This window comes from Melopsittacus undulatus, chromosome 1 (genome assembly GCF_012275295.1).
Source record: "Melopsittacus undulatus isolate bMelUnd1 chromosome 1, bMelUnd1.mat.Z, whole genome shotgun sequence".
In the NCBI taxonomy this organism is placed as follows: Eukaryota; Metazoa; Chordata; class Aves; order Psittaciformes; family Psittaculidae; genus Melopsittacus; species Melopsittacus undulatus.
Window position 1 is genome coordinate 150,297,265 of NC_047527.1, and position 24,876 is coordinate 150,322,140.

Sequence of the window (24,876 nt, forward strand, 5' to 3'; positions counted from 1 at the left end):
TCACTCAACCACATATTCCAAAATTGGATTCTGCCAAAACAGGGCTCAGGAGTCTTCAAAATATGCTTGGCAAGATCTCTTACCAGGCTAGCATCCATTAACAAAGCTCTGCCAAGCCCATGACGTAGTTTGGATGTAACACAAGTCTAGCCTTGATTTCTCATTTCAGTAAGGAGCTATTCCCCCTAACCCCTGTCCTGCACTGAACCATTTCTCACTTATTTCGTGTCTCATAAACCAAGGAAATAAGGAAATATCATAAATGCACCTACTTTGTATTCCGGAGGTATCCTTGCTCCAAATCCAAAGGCTGGGAACATTTTGTCACTGCAAAAGAAAAAACCAAAAGCCAAGAGTTCCCACAGAGAAATGCATTTTGTTACAAGCAGCACCTTTTCCTCTGTTAAGTATTCATCCAAAATGTAAAGCAGCACAACAGTACAGAAATGGTTACATGGCAGACTGGAAAGGCATCAGACTAGAGGAGGAGGTGTGTGCTGACCAGATGGGGCAGTGAAATAGGAGATTTTTCAGGTGAAATCCTCTTATTCTGGGGAAGTTAAAATCATTTGGTGAATCCTGAGGGATCAAGATTTCTTGCACTTCACCCACAATAACAGGTCTGTGTTATGCACTCTTCTGGCTGCAGCAAGAGAAGGAGTTATCTTAATGCCTGTAACCACATTTACTTCCTATAAATATGGATGTGCTCCCCAGCTCAGAAAATGGGTGTAGAGGAGACATGACTCTGTAATTACAAGTGTTGGCAAACTTGGGCTCTTACAGTTGTCCAGGTGTGAAAGAGACTTCCGAACATAGCTGAAAGAGACAATTCACACCCAAAACCTGCACGATATGTAAAGCTTGCCGCCTGTATCTATAGTAGTTCCACTAAAACATGAGATTGGTTTCATTAGGCACAGGGCAGCTGATAACCTAACCAATGCTGTGGCAGAGTCAGTTGGCTTTCAAACACTACAGCAAAGTTGTTCAACCCACGTTAGGTCTGTAGAGACAAAGATTCCCTGATTCAGAGAACCTGAAAACGTCGAGACTGTTAAAACCCCTTCAGAAAGGCACTAATGTCTCACACAGCCCACGTGCTGTCAAGCTGCCTCTTCCCAGATGGCAAAGTGGAAAACAACAAGCTGTAAGGAATGTCTCGTCCCTGAGTCAGCAAAGCCCTTGATCACACACTTGAGGTTAACAATTCCCCCAAACATATGCTTAACTCTAAACACATCCTGAAGCCACTGAACTGTACTCCAGTGTTCCGATGAATCAAACCCCTCAAAGGTTTATCCTGTTCTGCTTACAAAGGGTTCAGGGCCCTTGGAGAAGCTGAGTTCCTATTACCATTATTGGCACTTTCCAAGAGAGGACAACAGCTTCAGTGTTCTCTGTGTAGTTCAAGCCATTGCCACTCCAAGTATCAATCGAGTAATTCACTTCCCAGACATACTCAACAAAGATAATAGCACCCGCTACAGCTGCTGGGTTATTCTGTCTGGTGTGAAGGGCACCATGGTATTTCTGATAGAAGGTAAAGAAAAATGGAAGGGTTTAAAAGACAGCAGAAATAAGCAGGTCCCCCCATACCCACATTAGAGTGTCCATGAGATACAGAGATATGCACCAGCTCCTTGGGAAACAGTGATGACTGACATCTGAGGGTTTAGCTCTCACAGCTGTTGTCCTGCTACAAAATGAGCTGCTGCGTAGATGTTGGGAGCACAGTTCTGTGTACCACATGTTGCACTGTGTGACAGTGAGTTTCTTCCTTTCCAAAAGGAAGACTAACATCATTTGCATGGTAATTTGCATGTCAGAAATGAAGTAGCTGCTGACATTTGATGCTAATGACCTGCTGATGGACTTCTCTTGGATTCAAGGCTCCTGGAAGTGGGAAAGCCCTTATAAATAGATGCAGAGAATCCAGGAGCACCGTTAAAGGGCAAGAAAGAAGAAGCCATTAGAAAAGAATGTGAGTGGAGAAACAAATCTTGTTTTACATCAATAATTAAGCATGGTTGGATTAGAAAATCAAACCCTGTGGTGCCGCAAGCTAATTGATTTTGGTCAAGAGCAAACAAAGACTAAAGAAGAAATTTACTTAGGTAGAATGTAAGTATCTGAATTCAATAAAGCAACCCAAAAACCCGATGCTGGCAGCAACTCCCTAACCTGGGAGATGCCTAAACCCATACAGTGCTTGCATTTGTACTGCAATGTTTCTTGGATGTAAACAAGTGTAGCACTCTCCTACCTGCAGCTCCATCTTGTGCTCTGCAGCAACTGAGGCAGCACAGCCTCCACTGTTATTCAGCACCTGGAGAACCTTACTACCACAATCAGGATACCTGCCTTTATAGCTGAATCCCCTATACCTCCTTGAGCATGTGCTAGTTACTGCTACCATTGCCATGTGAAAGGGTGAAGACTGATCCTGTACACCCTCAAGATGGGATTCCATGTGGCTTCTTTTTAAAGGGAGAGCAGGGGTATCCTGGAGTCTGCTCCTGTGCTTAGTACTTTCTCTTGCCTCGCTCAGGAGCTGCACACTCTCCTTAGGAAGCTCCTTATTTTCCAGAATTTGGGTACTCTGGTGTGTAGCTGCTGGGATCAAGAACTTAACTTCCATGTGCTCCCATGAAAACTTTAAGGTAAGAAGGGAACCTTCTGATTATCACAGAATCATAGAATGGTTTGGGTTGGAAAGGACCTTAATATTGTCCAGTTCCAATCCCCTGCCATGGGCAGGACACCTCACACCAGACCAGGTTGCTCCAAGCCCCTGTGTCCAACCTGGCCTTGAACACTGCCAGGGATGGGGCATTCACTACTTCTCTGGGCACCCTGTGCCAGCGCCTCAGCACCCTCACAGGGAAGAGCTTCTGCCTTAGATCTAACCTGAACTTCCCCTGTTTCACTTTGAACCCATCAGCCCTTGTCCTATCACTGCAGTCCCTGATGAAGAGTCCCTCTCCAGCATCCTTGTAGCCCCCTTCAGACACTGGAAGCTGCTCTGAGGTACCCCTCATGACATCCCACACATGAAACCAGTAAGTATGTTATTCCCTCACCACACCTTGACACTTGTGTCTGACAACTTTCAGAATAAAACAGAATTTTAAAGCAAGCAATGCTCTGCCCATCACACAGAGCAAGAGTTTTAGCTGATACAAAGGTCTCACTCCTCAGGAAGTATGCAGTTTATTTTATGGAGTAACCCTCACGAGTCTTCCCATTCCTCCCTCACTTTGTCATATGAGAAAAATCCCAGCAGCTGGGCCCACTTCCCTCATTCTGCTTATCCTGTACTACTGAGGCACAGCAGGGGAAAAGCTGTGACCCAGAAGGGCAGCCAAGAACTCTCTGGCTTCCAGGACAATCCCTTATGGTACAGAGGCATGACAGAGCTGTTCTACCAGACCCAGGGCTATCACAGCAGCTTGCAGCAGAAAGCAGAGCAGCTTCCCAGCTTCTGGAAGCTATGTCAAGGGTTAGGCCATCCAGGGACTGAAACTAGAGTCAGAAAAGGAAAAGAAGGTTTCCTCCTGCCTCAAGGATAAATTGCATGCACCAGAGCCTCTGGCCCTGTTTCCTAACCTGACATTTCAGGGGGAAAGGGATCTGCTGTAATGACTTTTCCTCCTTAGGAACTGAAACTCACTCAAAAGGAGATAAGTGAGAACCAGTTTTCCTTTGTGTTGTTTGCTCAAGGCACATTTATACCAGGAAATAGGCCTAGGAACCTGGGTGCAGCCCTGGGACATGACTATAGGCATGGTCTGTTAGCACTCTCCCAGCTATACCTGTTAGCACTGGTATAGTGCTTGGTCCTGCCAACCAGCAGTCTCCAGAGACTTCCCAGTGACAGTGCTGGGGATAGCCATGCTTAAGACTGCTCCCAAATGGCACTTTGGGCAGCACCAGTTTGTGCTGGGAGGAAGCAAACTGAGATACAAGGACATGGGCAGTGTCACGTCCTTGGCCTCAGGCCACATCAGGATCTCTGACTTGTCTTGTGTAAAGCTAGGCAGTCCTTGGCACAGGCACCGTCCTGCTGGAGGCAGATTGCTAAAGAGACAGGAGAGAGACACAGACGTGGAAAACCAAGCTGGTTCTGTAAAACCTGGAATTCACAACGTCAAGTAAGGGAAAGAGAACTGTGACTTAGCAGCATCTTTACTCATGTCCAGGTTACGTTTTATGTTGTTCTTTGTTTTACATAGGTTCCCCTGAAAATGAAAACTTGGCCTAATCTTCATAAAGCTGAAGAACCCGATGTGAAGATCAAGAAAGCAAAAGCATCAGTCTTTGACTTTCATACCTGGTTGTGTAAGGGCCACAGGTACTCATGCAAGTGTGGATGCATATGGCTTCTGGTGCTTATTCCAGTCAAACAGGCACGTATTACTGAAAGATACCAAAGACTGAGCAGACAGATCTAGGTTATACCCTAAAGATAAGATCAGGGAGGGTGTTCAGGTTCAGTGTTCATATTGGTAAATGTAAATTAACACACACAGAAAGGAAGTGTCAGGACTTCTGCACAGAAATGCAACCAGCTGAAGACCCCCAGTAACCTCAGCTATAATGTAATGTATAGGAGAAAATAAATTCTGGAAGTATCTCACATTATCCGTCTGGAACATTGCTCAGTTTTAGTCACCCATCCTTCAAGCTAACTAGTGGGAACAGAGGAAGTGCAATGACGAATCAGTACATTAATAGGGGTGGAGGAGAGAGCTGTACTGCACAGACAGGAAAAGAGATGGATAGAGGCGGTAATAAGGCTTTGTGCTTTAGTACATTGATACCTTTTTCTGTTTCACTAGGAAGCCTGATGTAAGTGGAAGGCAAGAAATATGTTTCTAATAAAGACACTGGTGCCCTCTGACATGTAGTATCACTGAAACCTGGAGTTCAGCTTTACTCTGAGAAGGACTTGCTATTCCTAGCAAGAAGGAGGAGAATTCAGATAAAACTCTGTCACTGGGTGAAATTAATTAGTCCAGACATTAAAGAGTCCCTTGGAGCTGCTGGCAGAGATGATGCTGGAGATAGCCCTGTATTCACCAGTGTGGCAATACCTGTATTCAGAAAGGGAAACACGAGCTGCCAAGTCTGTGTTCTCTGAAAATGAGTTTCTTCTTTAAAATCTAAATTGGGAATCTAAATTCTTAATTGCACAGAGTAAATGTAGTGGGGAAAGGAAGGTCTAAGCTATTCTATGCCATTTACTCATTCTGAAAGGTGAAGTGCTAGCTAGCCACTTACACAGGTTGTTTGGGACTCATTTTACTGATAAGCCATTTGGTATGTAACTATAGAGATACCTTTAAGCTCCTGAAATCAGTCATCAATTCAAATGCAGCAATTGATGCAAGGATATATATATATATATATATGTATAGATATATTTATAGGTATAGATATGTATACAGGTATAGATGCTACTGAACTGACCTGGGAAAACCGCAGCACGAATACCTGCTCACTTCATGCTAGAGCAACATGGTACCTTTAGCAGTACTAATGATGCAGTGAATGTGGTAAAGGAAACATGGTGTGGGGAGAAAGACCCATTTTTAGCTTCACATGATCAAGAGTCTGAAGTTTACAGCTCTCTGAAATTCTTTCAAGGAATATACCTGACTAGAATCCCTGCATATTGAGCTGTCACTTTGATTTTGGGTCAGACTTACCAGGGAGATGTCTTTAAAGTCCTATGCTGGATGCAGCAAAATCAGTTCCTATGGCTTTCATTTTTAATTCCAATCTTAAAAGAATAAACTGTGGATCTGCTCTGCTCCACACACTTTACCTGGGATGAAATCTGATGGATTTCCTCTGTTGAAAGAAATTTAAAATTGCCAAAATAAAAGGGATTTTTGTGTCTGCTACACATGTAACTGAATAATGTTTGAATGAGAGGAGAGGGAAAAGAAAGGGGAGGGAGCAAAGAAGGAGGAGGAAGGAAAGCAGAGAGAGGATGGGGAAAGGAAAAGAAGTAAACAGCAAATGCCACAGACAAAATAGAGTCGTCTCTAAACTCAATTAAAATTGTAATCTTTCATGTTCAGAGAGTAAACTGGAAGAATATGAGCTGAATTAAGTGTTTCTTTTCTAAAGCAGATGAATGAATCATGTTCCTGAGTGTATTATTTAGTACTGAGAAGGGCCTGATGCCACTAAATTCTGAATCATAACAGCTTACAGGGCTTAGCTGCACTTCCAAAGAAAACACAGAAATCACTTGAAATATTTAAACGTTTTCAGTTCCTGCTTTGCAAGCAGAGCTGGGTAAATAAAAGATATGATCTATATGATGATATAAAACTAAGTGGAAGGGACCAGAGCCCATCCGCTTCACCCCCTGCACTCCTGCAACCTGTGCTCCTCCAGGACAGGATGGGGTAGAGCCAGGCTATGGTCCAGCTCTCAGCCTGCCCCAGTCAGAGTCAGAAAGGCTGCAAGAGTTCAGCAGCAGCAATGTTTCTCCCCCCAATCTGTATTCTTGTCTGGGGGACCATTATGCTGTTCCCATGCTTTCACGGTGTGGTTGTGCCTTGTTTGATACAACCACATCTGGTTTTGGCCAGGGTACTGCGTGTTTAATCAGACTTGCACTGTACCTAACAAGGCTTGGCATCCAGTCCATAACACACAGTGATTTTTAATGGAGCAGCAAGAATGAACTGATTATTGTACATCTTGTTCAAGAGAGAGAGCTGGGAGCATGCAAATCAATGGTAGATCACTGCAACAGCTACAGTGTTTGGTCTGTCACAATCACAGACACTACACAACCATGTGCAAAATCCTGACATCAACATTAATTTGCTGTCTTTAATTACAGCTCTTAATCCCCCATGGAGAGCTGGAATCTGCTGAGTACTGAGAAACAACCACTGTCATGTAATTGGGACTCAAGAATATGAGTGAATACCTGTCTCACCTGCGAGGGAATAGGTAATGAAGCAGGGGAATACAAATTCCCTGAAGCTAACCACTGAAAGGCATCAACTCATGAAATAACTAACAAAGCCAAATCAAGGTACAAGAGATTTAAACTTCCCCTTGTTAACGTTGAAAAGAAATGCAGAAGAAGCTCTGCAGGGTAAAAATACCAAGTGAACTCAGAAATCCCTAGACTGGGGAAAAGTAAATACCCACAGAAAACAAAAAGTCATCAGAACCTGAGGGAAGAGTAGGTAAAGCAAAATGGAATGGCAGTGAGATACATCGCTGGCTAGAAGGCTAGCCTAATAAAATGGCACACTCAGAAAAGCAAGATAAAATGTCATGCTTCCCTGCAAAATGACAAACAAAATTGCAGTGACCTGATTTATACCTACATGAATGACCCAATTCAGTAGCAAGTATCTTGAAAAAGAAATAGGACTTTGTTAAGTGAGAATAAACTAGGGAAGGGGATGCTGTGAGACACTACAGAGATTTGTATTTAACTTCTCAAACCAGATGGTTTCCAGGCAGTCCCATGTCTGTTAAGGGGTTGCATATCTGTTCCCCTACCTTCCAAAATCTTAACTCTGCAGAGAACTGGCATGTCTGTGGGATGATATATGGGAAATCATATATGGGAAATCATCTATGATGATCCTGTGGCATTATCACTTGAAAGGTCATTCTCACACAGACTGTAACCTCAGATATCTAAAACTTGACATGACTTGAAGATGACACTGCAGGCAGCGGGCTGAAGGACTCCATCACATAAGGTGCAGATTGTGAAGAAGAAGGCAAACAGCGGTGGGGCCCTGCCCTGTTGAAACACAAGTGTTTCAGGGTGTACTGCAGTAAGCAACCACAAGAACAAAAGCTGTGCTATTTACATACACAATTTTGTCTTTTTTTATGACTTACAGTGGAAAGAGTTGGTCAGACACCTTCCTCTGCACCAATTTTCTATTGGAAAATACCTATAAGGGGTGTGCTGGGAAGAGGGGAATACAGGACTGTGTTGGCATATGTATGCAGGGAGGTGCTGGGAGAGGAATTTCTCATCAAGTTCTCCCAAAACACAAATGAGCTTTCTAGGAAGCGCAGGATAAAACTGTTATAGAGATTATGTTGTGATTTAATGTGACCAAATGAGCTGTTGAGGTAATTTTACCAAAATCAAAATGACATTAAGTCAAAGCAAAGAACACTGTCAAAACAAGTTAGAGCAAAATTGTAAGTGAAAGATACTGATGACTAAACATTCAGATAGGCATTACTGAATACACAGGAGGAAATGAGTGACTGCCCTCCTCTGTTCATCTGATGATTTGGAATGTCAGATCAAGGTTAATTTCACAAGAATTTGGAGCAAGATAGTAAATGGAACCTAACTTACAAGAGCTGCCTACTCTTAACTGAGAGCAATGTGACTGTTAAGGTCAACTCAGGCAAAAGGTGTTTACTTGCTGTAAAGAAGGAAATGTGCATGAGAAGATATAGAACATGGTGTTCATTTACCCAACAGATGGGTTCCAAACGGAAATAAGTTGCTTCTCAGCTATATGCTAACATAATGATGTGGATGGCTAGAATAGTTACATCCTTAACAGTGCAAGGAGGAAATCCATGCTTCTGCAATTGCAACAATGGTTGTGTCGAGTGAAGATGTACCTGATCAGTGTCAGACAGCATCAGTGAAAATGGCAAAATAAACTGCTATCTCCTTTACTTATGCTATTTTACTTATTAATACTTACTTGTTTACACAGATGTCTGCAGCAATTGGTGGTATGTGGTTTCACAGAAAGTTTGTAGAGTTTTATACTTCAAACACTTCTCTCTTCAGAAAGAAACACTGACAGAGAAATCTCAATGGTACCAGCCTGCAAAGTCCCAGAGCAGTGTCAACTCCTGCACAGAACAAAGCTTTTCCCCAGAGGAGATTTCAGGCTGAGCTGAGAAAGAATAAAGACTGCACAGAGAAGCCACACAGAAGGTTCAGATTTTGACGGATGCCAAAATAAAGCAGGTCTCTGAAAAGCATGTGGAGGAAGCAGTGGTTTTCCTAAGAAACTTCAAATAGATTGCTTGTGACTGACACACTGACACAGGAACTGAGTTCCTGGAATAAGAGGCAGCACAAACAACAAACAAAGATGTGCAGTCCTCAACATAAGAAGGACATGGAGCTGTTGGAGCAAGTCCAGAGGAGGCCATGAGGATGATCAGGGGCTGGAGCACCTCCTGTATGGAGACAGGCTGAGAACATTGGGGCTGTTCAGCCTGGAGAAGAGAAGCTGTGTGGAGACCTCAGAGCAGCTTCCAGTGTCTGAAGGGGGCTACAAGGATGCTGGAGAGGGGCTCTTCATCAGGGACTGCAGTGATAGGACAAGGGGTGATGGGTTCAAACTGAAACAGGGGAAGTTCAGGTTAGATCTAAGGCAGAAGCTCTTCCCTGTGAGGGTGCTGAGGCGCTGGCACAGGGTGCCCAGAGAAGCTGTGGCTGCCCCATCCCTGGCAGTGTTCAAGGCCAGGCTGGACAGAGCCCTGGGTGACATGGTCTAGTGTGAGGTGTCCCTGCCCAAGGCAGAGGGTTAGAACTGGATGAGCTTTAAGGTCCTTTCCAACACAAACCAGTCTGGGATTCTACGATTCTATGAAAACTTGGTAAGAGAAAAGGCAGAGCTGTAAGAATTGACAGTATCTGCACAGATAAAGGGCCTGCAGATATATACAGATATATATAGCTATATACAGATATATACACACACATATGCATGTATGTGTGTATGTATACTTGTATGCACAGAAAAGCAACTGTTATGAAGTCACCTTCCCAACACAGTTGTTGTACTAGACTAATTCTCCTGTACTGATTCTTGGACTAAAAAGTGGTGATTGTAGAAACTCCCGTGTGGCAGCAGTCTGCAAATACAGGTTCTGCAAAGGTAAGTACTAAATAGGTGTATGTACATATGATGTAATTGTGCCAGCCCAGGTCCTCAGCAGTTCAATCCAGGGACTTTCAATCCAATTTGGTGACTATAAGTATTAGGAATTCCTTTCTACCAGTGCAGTTCTAGTCCTGGGTTTTCCAAACACTTCAGAGTATCTTTACCTGCACCTGACATTAACAAACATAAATGACAAGTGTTTCTATATAGGTTATTATTTTTCTTCTGGTGTATGCCTATGCAAGTTTGGTCCTATTTAAGCACTAAATGAAAAGATTCATGTCTTTTTCCCCATGGTTTTTTAAACTTATTTGGATATGCTGATCAGCTTTTTTGCTTGACAGCCTCCAGAAACGTTGTTTCTGTAATTAAGGTGACTGAGATGCTTCATAATTAAGCATACTTTTATTTACTGATCTGCATGGGTAGATTAAATTTCAACATCCATAGCTCTGCATTGGGATTTGATGAAACATTTGATACCACATACATTCTGGGCATCATTCTTTCACCCCTGTCTTAGTGAGGTATTTTTTGTGATTATACTACTATCTCAATCAAAGCAAGCTTCTGCTTTTCCCTTTTGCATGGCAAAATTACCTCCAGGTATTTAATTCAGATCCCTCCAGCCAAGTTAACTCTCTGAGTCTTCATCCACAAACCCAGACAGAGCTTCAGCATGAATAACCTGTTAGGTAATTCTTGGGGATGAGGCTTTGATTAACATAGCAGACTGCAAGACGTAAACTTTGGGATCTCTTTTCCACCTAAAGCCTCAGTCCAAAAATCAGCAGGTAAGTACATACTGATCTTTGTATCTGAGACCAATTGCACTGATTTATGTATGACTTCCATAACATATACTGCAGTGTGCATAGCTTACCTTCTTTCTCCTGGCTACCTGCCCTCTGCTGGGTATGTCAGGACATACGTTTCTGGGGCATGGATCTTCCTACTGACTTAGTTTTACACTGAAAGGGATGTGCTGGACTGGGAACCCCAGTCTTTTATTTTCTCCCTTCATTTTTAACCTTGTTAATTTTCAAGTGCTCTTTATTGGATGAGAAAAGGAAGGTTTTAGATATGGCTTCAATCAGAGTGAATGCACTTTCTCAGGCCTAAAACAGTGAAGAAGAGATCATGAGGAATTTCTGCATCTAGTCAGTTACTGAATCAATTCATTGATTGGAACTCAGAATGACTTCAGGACTTTGATGGAATGTAGCCCAGTTTTTAAACATCCACTCCTAAGTATTTTTCAGAGCTCAGTGCAGAAATGCTTTCTGCACTTTGCAGGAATAATGTACTCTGCTTATTAGGAGCCCTTGGGGATGTTGCTAGACAAGTGTGTTTTACACAAGCAGTTTACTTAACAGATGATCTCAGTGTATCAGCTACTTGCGTATTTAGAGTTAAGGAGGCTATTGCCTAAATGAAAAAGGACATAAGTGTCAGGAAACAGATAGAGTTCATCTTCCATGCATTTCAAGGGCTCTTGGAAATAAAACAAAAATCCACAGTCACTTGAGGAGTGAATGGACACAGAGATTTCAAATCATTAGGAAGTAATTTTTGAATACAAACATAATGAAGTTGAGTGATTCCAATCTACATAGACCAGAACAGGGATGGCCCGTCAAGAAGGGGAAGTTCCACAAATAATCATGCAACAAAAGCTTAAAAGGATTTGATAAATGATACACTTAACCTTTGTCTTTTTCAAGGCATGAGTAAGGATTCAACCACATAAAAGCTGATTCTCATGCATTTGTGAGCACTTTTTATTAAGCCAGCGATGAACTCTGACTGTATGCAAGTATAAAACTGTGTAAAAATTAATCATAAAGATCATCCAGGAGGCACTGAACATTTGAGTGTGTATTAATAGAGTTCAAATTCAGTAAAACTCTTACTTCCATCTTAGTACCATCTTATTTTGTATAATACTTCAGTGTTTGCTTGAGTCAGGGTGAATTCAATGGGATTAGATAAAAAACTTTAGTGTCCTGCTGAATCAGAAGAGAGGTTTTAATGCAAAGATAAATATTTAATGTAATATAATGAGATCCTTCATAAGCAGAAGAGAAAGGAAAGCTACTAACTGCAGAAATCAGATTTCAAACTGAGGAGCAGATCGGCAAGCCTTGCCAGACTTACAATATCATCATTAAAACCTGTAATAAAGTAAGATCATCATGGAAGTATGCCTTTAGCATTGTGTGCATGTAACACCATTTATCCTTATAAACAAACTATTTAAATAGACTTGATTCTAACTGATTTTTCAGGATCCTTGCTAGGCTGATATTTGCTGGTCATCAGAAACACCTGGTTTGACTTCTGATCCAAAGAACTCAACACTGAAATTACTGAGGCAAAGAATAAATAAGGAATGCTACTGAAACAGGTCCTTTTAATATTAAACCCTTCTGTATGCAATGATTTTTCACCATTTCCATCTGTTCCTTAATGACACAAAAAGGTGGAATAGACTTGCTCAATTTCAAGGTAAAATTCTATCAAGTGATGTAATTCTTAATAAAAAAGAAAGCTTGTGAAAAGGTTTAGATGAAAATATATAAGAATATATATGTTTTTAATATATACACATCTATATAATATGCTTCATGAGGTCATATTAAATATTCACAAGTCATTTATCCTTTAGTTATATTTTACCATTTTAGAGCCTAGTTCTGTAAAGTAATGAACGTTTCTCCTTCCTTTATGATCCACTGCTGCTGTTGCTTAGCCACTCATTATATCACACACAAACTTTATCTTCCCTCTTAAGACAAATGTTATAGCCTGAAACAATTCCACCATATAGATAAGGCATTAAGAGTTTTGTGCAGGTGAACAACTCTTCCATTTCCCATACCATGATCCGATTGGCCTATTCCTACAGGACTGCAGCACTTCTACAATGAGAATAACAGTCACCCTCTATTTCTCATTCTCTGAATATTGCTGATGAAAGGATGAATTGTATTCTTTCACACTTCACTATGCAGAACGAAGCTATTCATTTAACTGTTTCAGGAATCTCTGAACCATACAGATAAATGGGCTTGTGGATGAGCAGGGATTGTTCCACTGTATCAGAGGACGTGAGCAGCACTTAATTTGGAGCACTGATTACTTACAGATACATTATGTTAGGCTGATACATACAGAAACCTAGATTATGAGAAGATTTTGATTGACTGGCAGAACTAACTAGACTATATAGAAGATAATGTCAGATTTTGAGTGTAGTTGCTCTCTATATTACTTGCCAATCCAATTCCTCCCAATTACAAATACATTTGAATGTTTCTAATTACAGCAGTATTTTAAGTAATAGCCACAGGCTTCAATTCCCCCTAAATATTTAAAACAGTCTTTACTTTTGTAAGTGTAGCAAAAGTACTACTGGAATGCAAAAAGCATTGCAAACAACAGATTTTACTTCATTTCAACTATTCTTTCATTTGATGTAACACATTAATCCCTAGACCCAAAGAAAAACACTCCATTTTCCTTGATTTGGATAGAAATCAGTCAGTTTTGCCTATTTGAGATAAGTGATGAGCACAAACTGTAAAACTTCAGTACGAGCAATGCCACCTTTGTGCTCTCATATTTTTATCTTACTGAAGTCTTGCCCCTGTGCAAATGATAACACTGCAGCTTTAAACCTCTTAACAGCCCTTAGATTCAGCAGGTCTCTCTCTTTTCTCTTCTGGCTGGTCTTAAGCTGGAAACAGCAATCCTACTCCAGTATCTGAAGCACAACTGGACTCACTGGAGCAGTTACAGATCTGTGCCACATTTCATGCTCTTACTGAATTTGAAACTCTTTCTTTTAAACTGCATCTACAGATTTGCTTTAGAGGTTGTTTATGCTTCTATGTCTCAAGGCTGTCACTAAACAGAACTAAACAGGACCTTTCTGTCAAGGTTTGCTCTTCTTCATTTCTGCTTCAGAGAACTTACAGCTTCCATTTCCAGCTTGTTGGATTCAAAACGTGCAAGTCCAGAGAAAAGGTCCTCACTTAACATTTTGCTCAGAAAGCACTGACCATGTTGAAGCCACCTGCCCAGGGCAATATATTTACAGTGTCACAACTTGAGAGAATGTACAGGCAAAACACATGTCACAGAGATGACATTTCCCCTGGAAAAAGGAATTCTGGCTTCTGTTCAGCCCTAGTCCATAGCTCATACAATCTTATTTGCACTGATGAGCATCAATAGGCTTTTCTCAGGACAATAGAACTGGATGATGTTGATGATTTCATTTGAAAAATGACTGATTGTTATTTTTTGTGATGATTGGAATAAGCTACATTGAGAGAAGAATCCTGATTTGGGCTTCATATCCCATACAGTAGGGAATGCATCATTTTCTTACAAAATACACCTCATGATGAAATAATCTATGTGCATAAACCAGCCCTTTTTATTCCTTTCCCTATTCTAAAGTGAATGAATCCTCTGAATTACTGCTAGTAATTATTACGTTACTGGATAATCACTGAGGAGTTATCAACTCACAATAAAATACTCATTTTCTCAGACTCACTGAGTTTGACAACCAAGTTCTTACAGAAATTAGATCAGTGCCGTATTTCCCTCATTCTTCTTTAAGAAGACATTTCATTACCATGCAAATGGAAGTGCCTCTGAGCAGGCTAATAGGTATATGTGACATGTAACATGCAAACCACGGCATTAAGTCACTCCACACTGTATACAGAAAGTATAATTCAGATGTGACTGGAAGCACCATCAGTTTTGTGAGCTCTGCTATTTACACAAGGCAAAGTGGTGGGTGGATGACTACTGCATGTGCAAAGGTTAGGAAGAGTAATTGCATGAGATACTCTGCCTCATCAACAAAGAACGAACATTGAAAGGAAATGCACTTGGTAATTAGATTAATAATGGGCAATTAATTTGACAGAAGCAAGCAGCCTCTTTGGAAGCAACAGAAGTACATAATGTAATCAAAGCATATCTGGCCCAATTACTTGCATTTGTTTCTTATTTAAAGGCATGCTGTGTGCACACACTATCACTAACTTTTAATACGTATTTTAGAACAGATGTAATATTCAACAGGCAAGGAAAATGCTGAAGAAGATCACACATTTACTACTAAGAGCAGACACGGACACTGAGCAGTTTAGGCAACTACAGATTCAACTTCAAACACAACATCTCAGGAACACTTCTGTGTGGGATGGCACAGAACCAGCCTCCCAGCTGTGTCAGAAAGGATGCTATCAGCATCTGCAAAGCAGGCTTCAAGTTTAACACACTTGAAAAATCAACTCAAACATGCAATTTTGGCATGTGAATACAAACCTGGAACTTAACAAACATCAGCCAAACAGCCAAGAACTGGGTCTTTCATTACCATGAAGCTAATCTAAATTCATTGTCACTCTCAAAAGTAAGTTAAGGTAGACTTATCTTTCTGACATGCAGTCATTTCTCTTAAGTGACTAAACATGGAGCTACTGGCAGTTGGCAGTCATTGGTTTCACACCTTGAAAACACTCTCTGACGACAATTCTGTTATCAAATGGGGTTATTTACCTGTCATAGTCTTGGCAAATCTCCCCAACAGCTACCAACGCTTTCAAGTACTCATTGGGTTGATAGGGGTGGATGTAGTGCAGTGAACAGCTGTTCCTAGGATCACCATTTGATGCAGTGAAATCTATAGCTACCTGGAAAAGAAGAAAAGACAATGTGTTGTGGAGCTCTTCTGGGCCTAAGTATACCCACACCAACCATGTATCTTTAACATAAAAGGTCTCTGACTGCCTTAAAGATAATTTTATGGTCTACTTCATCCAATTTTGATCAGGACAGCATTGATAAATATGTTGAAAAGTAAAGGACAGCTTATGAAATATAAAATGGCATAGTTAGGTAAAAATTAACTGCATTGTTATTCCATGTGGTAAATTATGTTCTAATACAAATGAATGAAATCAACTATCTCTACGTTCTCATACTTGATTAAACTATTCCATGTCAGGTGATGCTCAGGACATAAACGCTTTGCAGCAGAAATGCCCTGAGAGAGTTAGAAGTCCTACTTAAAACCATAAATCAGAACTTCTTTGCTAGTTTACAGCCTTATCATGGCTGTAGTAATAGTAGTAGATACTGCTTGTTTCACTTGGGTTGTACATGTGCGTATCAAGTAACGAACCCTCCTAATATCATAGAGGATAGCAAGCTTAAAGGTGAGCTGCAGGGTAAAACTAAAGCTTGATTCCTGCACAGATTATTGTGTTGAAAAGGTTTAGAGAAGACTGTGGGAAGTATTCAACATAAAGGCAAATATTAATAAATCCTCTTAGAATTCATTTCTCCCTATTAAAATGCTCTATATACTTCTCACAGAAGATATACTCTGGCATGCACCTTTCTGTGATATGACTGTCATGGACCAGAAAAGCCTCTTCTGGATTTCTGATACTGCTTTCTAGGAGCTCCTAAAAGGAGCACAAAGAAACCCAAAGGGTTTCATGGAGGAAACAAAGCTATTTATAAGCTTCTTTATGACTTTGTCTAATGATTGCTTCCTCAGAAAGTCCCCATACCTGGATATTCAATAACCAAATGCACACAGCTCAGTTTTCTAGTGCAGTTGACAGCTAAGGGCACTGCTGAAGGCTGCAAAAAGAACTTTGAAGTCCCAGCTTGCCCCTGCAAATGTGCAGCTTCCTCAGCTGAAGCCTCTGCTTGGCACAGGGAACATTATTTTATGCAGCTATAAAATGAAAATGAAACATGATATTTTCATTTCCCCTTGAAAAAAGGGAATAAATAAAACAGTTTCCTCTGGAAACTTCTTTTGTCTTGCTAAAAACTAAAAGGGAAAAGTTATCCTGTGTCAACCCAACATGGCTTCTCCCCACTGCTCCTGGTTTTCCACCTCGAACTCTTTCACAGGGCTCTAGTTAGCTTGGAAATCCCTTAATCACCTTGATGGACTATGAGCCTCACCACATTTCAGTCAGGAGATATGAGCTTGATTTGGCTTGCAAATAAGTCTTTCAGCTCTGTTTCCCTGCTCACTACTCATGCACTGAAGCAGTGAGCCTGTTTTCCACATCAATCTTTCCTCCCAAAATGACAGCTTGATTGAACATGAGTAAATCACCCAGAAACCTCTCATGTTTTCACTTGCATGCATGTATGTAAGAAAGAAAGCAGTGGTTTGTGAAACCTAAGCTAAATCCACAGACACTTGTATAGTTAGCTTAGTTTTGGGATGCTTCTTAACAAATCTTAGCCAAGGTGTGCATATTATCTTAAAAAGATGCATATTTCTTCCTTCATGGCTGTTAGCCAGGGCTAAATGCTTTTGAACTGACACCAAGAGAACAGTGTAGGAATAAGAAGCAGGTTTCATGAGCCTGAAGAAACGTCTGTGGCTTGGGTTTGGGAAAGGAAAAGCTCTCCCCAGAACAAGCTTCCCTTTTGGAAATGGTCCCTGTAGTCACGATCTGCTGAAAGGCAAAAAAAGTGCCCTGATTTCCTATGATGAAGCCTTTATGAATATTTGTTCTTGGATGCAGCGTGCTGGACTTTGATCCAAATCTCTGTGTGACTCCCAAAGGGAGGTCTTTTGTGAAAGATGACTGCTGTTACTTGCCACGATTCCAAAATAACAAGGCAGAGCTCTGCTCTTCTACATTAACCAGCAGTACCAAGGTCTTGTGCAAATACATAAGGTAAGGATTTATAAACCCAAAGTTAACATATCACAGGAGTTAGGCTAATATCACAAGGGAACTAAAAGTGTAGGCAGCAAAGTAGGAATCTTTCTTACAGTGTGTACATTTGATTTTTACCAGGGTATCCTTAAATGTATCAATTCCAATGTACCAGTCATCTTCCCACAGCTAAATAAGAACATAACATAGCAATAACTACACTCTTAGTACTTCTTTTTTCTCCCTCAGCCTCGTAAAGGGGCGATTTTCATTGCACTGAAAACATCCTACATAGCTTGGACCTCCTGCTAGATCTGTCAGCAATGAATCAGCCTGCCCAATACCGTGACCTGCCTGAGAATCTCTCCAACATATCTTTCTATTACAGTTCCTTTTATGCATGTTACACATCCTTTCTGCTGTATTTCCTAAAGTGATGAAAATGTCTTCTGACTACAGACCCATTTTCACTGCCAGCTTCCGAACATTTCTTCTGCAGCAGGGAACACTGTTTGATAAGAGATACAGGGCTTTGCAATAAGCAGTGCTTAAAAATAGTCTACTGGAATCAGCACTATTGATCTCTATAGATGAAAGCTTCCTAATAAATGGTTTTAAAGTGAAGGAAAAGTTCACTTTCCTTTTGCAGAGACATTCTTTCTAACTACAGACCACACTAGATGTACAAAGCATCCCAAGAACACACAGCATGATGTTACCAAAGCTTTCATTAGTGCCTTAAATTACCAGGTACATCATACTACAGCTTTTTGTTATCAAATGGATGCCTAGCATCCCAGTTTCCCTCCCTCAGCAAGTGCCCTTTCAAATCACAGTTGTATCGTACTGCCTGTACACAGCATGAACTCAACAGCAATGTCATTAGTATGAAGACAACAACAACAATACATGTACAAGGAGACATGTTTCAAACAATTCCAGATCCATTCCAGTTAAAAGAAATGGAAATCTAGGAAGGTGGAAGGCACAGGCCTCCTCTATTCAGTCGTCTGAATTAACCAGATTACGACTTTGTGAAAGGGAGGTTATATGATGTGTGCAGAAAGCAAGACAGCATTGAATATTCCCTGTAGGCTGCAACCTTTTGCTTCAGTGCCCACTGGAGAATCTCTGCTATGTTTCTGGAAACAGCAACACATCATACAACCAGTCCATGCTATCATCACTGGGGACTGGTGCAACTGAAGCAGGAGGAAGTAAAATATGCAGAGAGCCAGCCTGTGGTAATCTTTAAGTAGAACCACTATGTTGCACATGAACAGAGCTATAGGCACAGAGACATCCACAGTGGCTTGCCCTGAAACCATGTAGGTTGAAAACTGATAGTGCTGAGTTTAAACAACAGTGTAGCTGGTGGGTTTACCATTGAGGGCAGCAGTTAACTGAGGGATCTCTGCAGTTCACAATATGATGGATTTTTCATTTCCCTTAAGTACTCACTGCCTGTCCTTGCAGATGAGTTTACCCAGGTTTCCTATTGTCAGTGGTTTTGTTTCACTTCAGCAAAACTGAATGTTGAAAGAGTAAAATACAGCAGAAGCAACACTATCCATTTTAACCCATTTTAACACTGCAGTTTTCAACTTGTGGTTCACAACCTACTAATAGGAAATATGCAACAAGTAAATAGAAGGCAAGCAAATTGCCATGACCCTTCAGTGCACTCTGTAATAAAGAGTTTGAAAAGCACCACTGTAACATAATAATATGTATATCCCCAGACACCTTCTAATGGTCCTGTGCTTGAGCTAGAGTTGTGGGAAATGTATATTAACCAGCCTTTGCATTTGCTTAAGCACCTTTCCCAATAAAAAATGGCTTTTAGATATTACTTAAAGATATTACTGCCTTTTTGTGGTTGACCTTGAACACATGAGATAACTGAGTGCTTCCAGTCATATATTTAGGGAGGAAAGCTCAGGAAAGATAAATTAAAAGGGTTTCCAGGAATTGGTGAGTTTCAGGTTTGGAGGAGAAATGGGCACTGCAGGCATGTGGGCATACCAGATGAAGAAGCTGGGTAAGGTATAGAGGCTATTACACAGGATGCTTTGCTTGAGAGAACACAACCACAAAGACCTTTGTCCACTACAACAGCTATTTCCTGCAACACCCAAACCAGGGCTCTCAGTTCTGGGTGCTATACAATGAGTTTGTGGGCTGCGCTGGCAAAGTGCATGTTCTATACCCCAGAAAGCGGATCTGTACAGAAGATGACAATCCACTACCTCCTACAGCTGCTGGAACCTGGGACAACAAAAATACCCTCCTATTTTTGTCAGATCTTTTTGGAAAATGAAGGCCTGTCAGGAAAAAGTGAAATGGAACATTCCAGTAGCATCCGATGTTTGATAGGTGATACCTGGGAGCAGCAACAGGGCAAGGTGCTATAGGTCAAGAAAAGATCTCCTGAAGAAGAATATTACCTTGGAGAATTAGATTTTATCCCTGTAACTGGGATAAACCAGATAGGAACTGAGCCCAAATACATGTATGAGAAACACCATTATATTGCGATTATTTGGAAATACAAAATACTGTATTTCTGTTTATAGGGAGCTCCACAAATCATTTTATCCCCTCTTCTTTGAACTTAATAGCTTCTGAAGTCACTCTAAATGACAACTGTGACCCCTCACAGCACCGTTTTACTGTTGGTAGCTATGGCTGAGGTACGAAACATCAGCATGACTGACAGAGAGAGGTTCCTGGCTGGACTATATCTCTCTGTGACTTTCTGTATGGCACTGTTAGAGGGTAAACAACTTACTTTAATAGAGGACTCATTCTGGAAAGGAAGGCTGGCCCATAGGACTGATGAGCAGGACACCTACATTTAAGTGCTTGAAGAGAGGTGAGATGAATTCCCCTCCCTGTGACACAGTCAGAGCAAGGGCATTTGAAATGCTTGTGAACAGAGGCTCAGAAGCCAAAGGCCAGTCAGTACTGTCACAGGGGCTAATTCAGTTCTCCAGCTTTTGGGACCTGGTGTAGCTCAGGTGGAACTGGTGGGATTATGCCAGCCTAGCTTCTCACCCCTGTATGAAGTTATCTTTACTGTTTGTAATGTGACTCTCATTGCTCATAACATAAAACAGTATAAATAAGAAAAACATAAACAGCATAAGTAAGAAAAACCTTATTGCATTAACATAGTTTTATTTTCCACATTTAATACATTTTGCCTTAATAATTTCACCAGGAATGGCATGGAAGAATAATTTCTCTGTGAAAGTAATGAGTCAGGATTCCCTTTCTTTAAACGAGTTAGAGAAGTAAGACACTTACTGTAAACTGTATTTGGCAGCCTCCCATGATATAATCTAAGAAAGAATGCATCTTGTGGATCTGCAGACAAGAAAGCAAGACATTCAACTTAGCTGTGTATTTCTGAAACATCAGAGAACTGCCTGAAACAAAGTAAATTAGAAGGAGGGAAGGGACCAACAGAAAATAAGGTAAGGGAAGAACGTGTAGAATATAGTCTAAGACAGAGGCACTAACGTAAGAGGTTAGTATTGCTAACTCCATTGTACAACAGCAGGGATAGGGCAAGAGAAATGAAAGAGGAGAGTTGGGGACAGTCAGCTTACTTTTAGAATTAAAGTCCTTGTCTTTACTTTCTGTAGAGGATCAGTTTCCATTGCTATTATTCTACAGGAAGTTCTACTTTATAGTGTACCCTTTCAAGCACCATTAAAATATATTGCTGAGAGTGTACTGAAGGAACAGCCAAAGAGCAAAACACAGATTTACCTTGCACTGGTTAAGGATGACGATGCCTGAGTTCTTGTAATTCTTCTTCTTTGCTTTGTACTTGGGGTTAATGCATTCCCATTGTACCTGTGAGAAACAGCAGTCACTGCTTGAAGGAAAATTCATGGACAAATCGAATAATTAACACAAGTGGCCCTGTCTGATTTCCAGAGCTGACTAAATCCTGTCAAATAATGGTGTACACAGAACCAAAAATGAAAACCATTAACTCTGCAGAGAATGGTCTTAACACAAAAATACCTGGGACAAACAGCTCTCTTTGAACAGGTATGTGTGGACACAGCACTGAGAGAGATCCAGGTTCATGTGGTGTTGTCCTCCAGTCTTGTAGGTTAGGGTGGTACATAAACAAGAGTGAGAATCTTCTGAGGTCATTTAAGCACAGCAAAAAAGAGGGAACTTAATACAAATTAAAACACTGGAGGGAGCAACCTGATGCGTTGTATTAATTACAACACTGTCTATGCAGACACTGGTGCTCTGTATTAAACTCGTGATGGGAAAAAGTCTGATCAGAGATCATCTTGCTCTCACTTGAAAGAAAGCAACAGTTTCTTCTTTAAGTCCGATAAAGTTAACAAGCTCATTAAACACTGCACAGAGATGCCATTAACGAATCACTTATAAATCTGAACATTATCCTGAGGAATAGATTAAAACCCTTCTTGAAAATGTTCTGATTAGTTTAATTTACAGTCAATTTTACAGCACAAAAGTCCTATCTTACTACTGAAATACACTCTCTTGTACCCATCTTAACAGCTCCCAGGATCTCACACATTTCCACTTCAAGTGTTCTGCCCTCGTCTGGCTTCAGGCAGATTGACAAAGGCAAGTGTCCAGACCCTGACCTCTAATGCCTACAACATTATTCATGCCTCTTACTGCAGGTGGAAAATGTACACTTGCACATGCAAGTATCTATTGGCATTTGTAAATCCAGATTTGTATCTGTAATGTTTCACTGAATAGGGTTAGGAACATTACTATTTCCTGTTTTCAGGTGTTTCATGTGTTGGGAGAAAATATGTGATGTTGGGTAACATGAAGAACACATCTCCAAACGGAACCAGGATGACCAATTACTTAAAATATCCCTATTATGACATTATGAAATGAAACAGATCTGTCTTAAATCTTACAACATTTTGCCTACAGTGAAGACCTTACATGTTACAATACTTTGTCTATAGAGAAGACCTTACATGTTACAATACTTTGTCTCTAGTGAAGACTTCCTTACATGTTACAATACCTTGTCTATAGCAAAGGCTTCCTTACATGTTACAATACTTTGTCTACAGAGAAAACCTTATATGTTACAATTCTTTGTCTATAGTGAAGACCTTCATAGAGGACCTGAGGAAAGTGAGCACATAAAACTATTTTTACCTTATGAATAGTACCAGCAATTTCATTGAGCTTCAAACCCTTGCCTAACAGCACGTATCTGGATGCCTCTGAAGTACAGACTTACACCTTTTGTCCATTGGCCAAAAAAGGAAGGCAAAACACGGTTTTGGAGCAATGAGACCTTTTCTGCACAGGGCAAGAGGAGTATGTTCTTCATTCTGTTATTGTATATGGGTGACAGTGAAGAATGGGAAAAGACAAAGAAGTGTTCCAGCTGCAGGAAGCACATCTGCTCGCTCTCCCAGCTAGCCTACAGCTCAGCTATTTGCCTTGTGAAATGAATTTTCCAGCTGAGAAGACAGGCAGACACAGGCCCATGTGTTCAGGGGAAATCCTCCATAAACATTTTCCTCTACCCAAGGGAAGCAGTGAGGCTTAAGGAATAAAAGCCTTTCTCTCTGAGTAAACAGAGTGCTCCGTGACACAATGCCAGAGAGGGAAAGCAATCTGACAGGGAGGCAGAAGCACTGCCTGCTTGACCTTGGTTAATTGCTGTCTGACAAAAGGGTTTAGTGCACAGTTGTCTCCAAACTTAATAGAAACATTTCTACAGAGGAATTGTGCTGTCTGTATATTAGAATATACATTAATACGCATATTCATGTATAATATACATCATATACATGATGCATAGATATTCCCAGGGAAATGGTGGAATCACTGTCCCTGGAATTGTTCCCAAACTACGCAGACAAGGCCCTCAGTGCCATGGGTTAGGGGTGGCCTTGGCAGTGCAGGTGAATGGTTGGACTGGATGGGCTTAAAGGGCTTTTCCAACCTGGCTGATTCAATAATTCCAAAGAACCTAATAAATCAAATAGAGAGAAAAAACAAGAGCCAAGATTTGTGTTCCTCCCTTTGACACTGAACTTGACTGGAGAGACCTCACTGCTTTCTCCTGGATAGCCAAGGTGCACTTAATTTTACCATCCTCCTATTCAAACCCTTTTCAATGTGCATGTTTAAGCAAGGCCCAACCTTTATGAACCCTTACACTGTGCACACAATTCCTCTCCTTGGGAAAACGACTGTTTAAGCCTGATAAACATTTTGTTCATTTCATTGGTTTCTGGAAGAAGTTTGCACTGTGTAAGGCCCAAAGTGGCCTAAAAAACTACTCCAGGGGAGAAAAATCTGTGCCTCTGGCCAGCCTCCCAGTTACTCTGTGCTAACTGTAAAGTGCAGCTGGGAATGTTAACCCACCTTTGCAGTGCACTTTGAGATGTACAGGTAATTCTCAGCAACTATCTATGTTCCATGTGCGAGTCAATAACATGTCACTGGCTCATGTGGGTCATAAAGTAAAGGAAAGAACAGACTAACAAGTTCCCAGAAAGCAGGGAAACAGAAAGAAAGCACAATTTTGCACCTATTAAATCTGTTGGTGTGATAATATAAAGAAGGGAAGGGAATAGGAGAGGAGAGGAAGGAGAAGACATTTCCCAGTTCATAGACTTAAAAACCCAATCAGACTGTTTTAGATAAAACTCTCAATCTTCACTTACCCACCAAGATCCACTTGTGACCTTGGCAATTCCCACAGATTGAGCTGAAGATGTGACAAGCATCATTTGAAGGAAATTCCCTATACAGGCCTTGTCATATCTCTAACCCTTCCAAATGGAACAGAGTTCAGAACACAACTCTAAGCAGGTAAGTAATAATGATAAACAACTTTCAAATATTTTGCTTGACCTGTGAGGCCAAGCTCGATTTTCACTCTGTTCCTGTATTCCCAGTATTGATTTGGGGTCTGACCTGGTTCTTTATAGATTAATTCCTGCCTCTTAATTTAAGTTTTCAGTCGAGAGGAAAGTCATGAAGAGTCTGCAATCTGACACTAATGGTAACCATTGTGAAGGCTGGATTCATCTTTCTGAAAGTCACTCAGCATTTCTTCCCAGTGCCTGCCAGCTCTGGGCTATGCAAGCTCCTTCCCTGTCAAATGACACAGTGATTCTGGAACAGAAAGCAATCTGGTTTTAACTATTTCCTGTTACTTTAATGTAAGTATT

At 40.9% G+C, this 24,876-nt stretch overlaps 1 protein-coding gene across 1 annotated transcript in view; it reads right to left on the reverse strand.

Annotated features, from left to right (window-relative positions):
* The window catches only part of CPNE4 (copine 4), a 206,018-nt gene that overhangs the window by 19,175 nt on the left and 161,967 nt on the right, over window positions 1-24,876 (reverse strand). The window contains exons 9-12 of the mRNA XM_034062179.1: window positions 21,428-21,514; window positions 20,960-21,019; window positions 15,513-15,646; window positions 273-327 (exon numbers count right to left, since the gene is read on the reverse strand). Of these exons, the coding sequence (XP_033918070.1) occupies window positions 273-327; window positions 15,513-15,646; window positions 20,960-21,019; window positions 21,428-21,514 (336 nt within the window). The remainder of the gene's footprint in view (window positions 1-272; window positions 328-15,512; window positions 15,647-20,959; window positions 21,020-21,427; window positions 21,515-24,876) is intronic.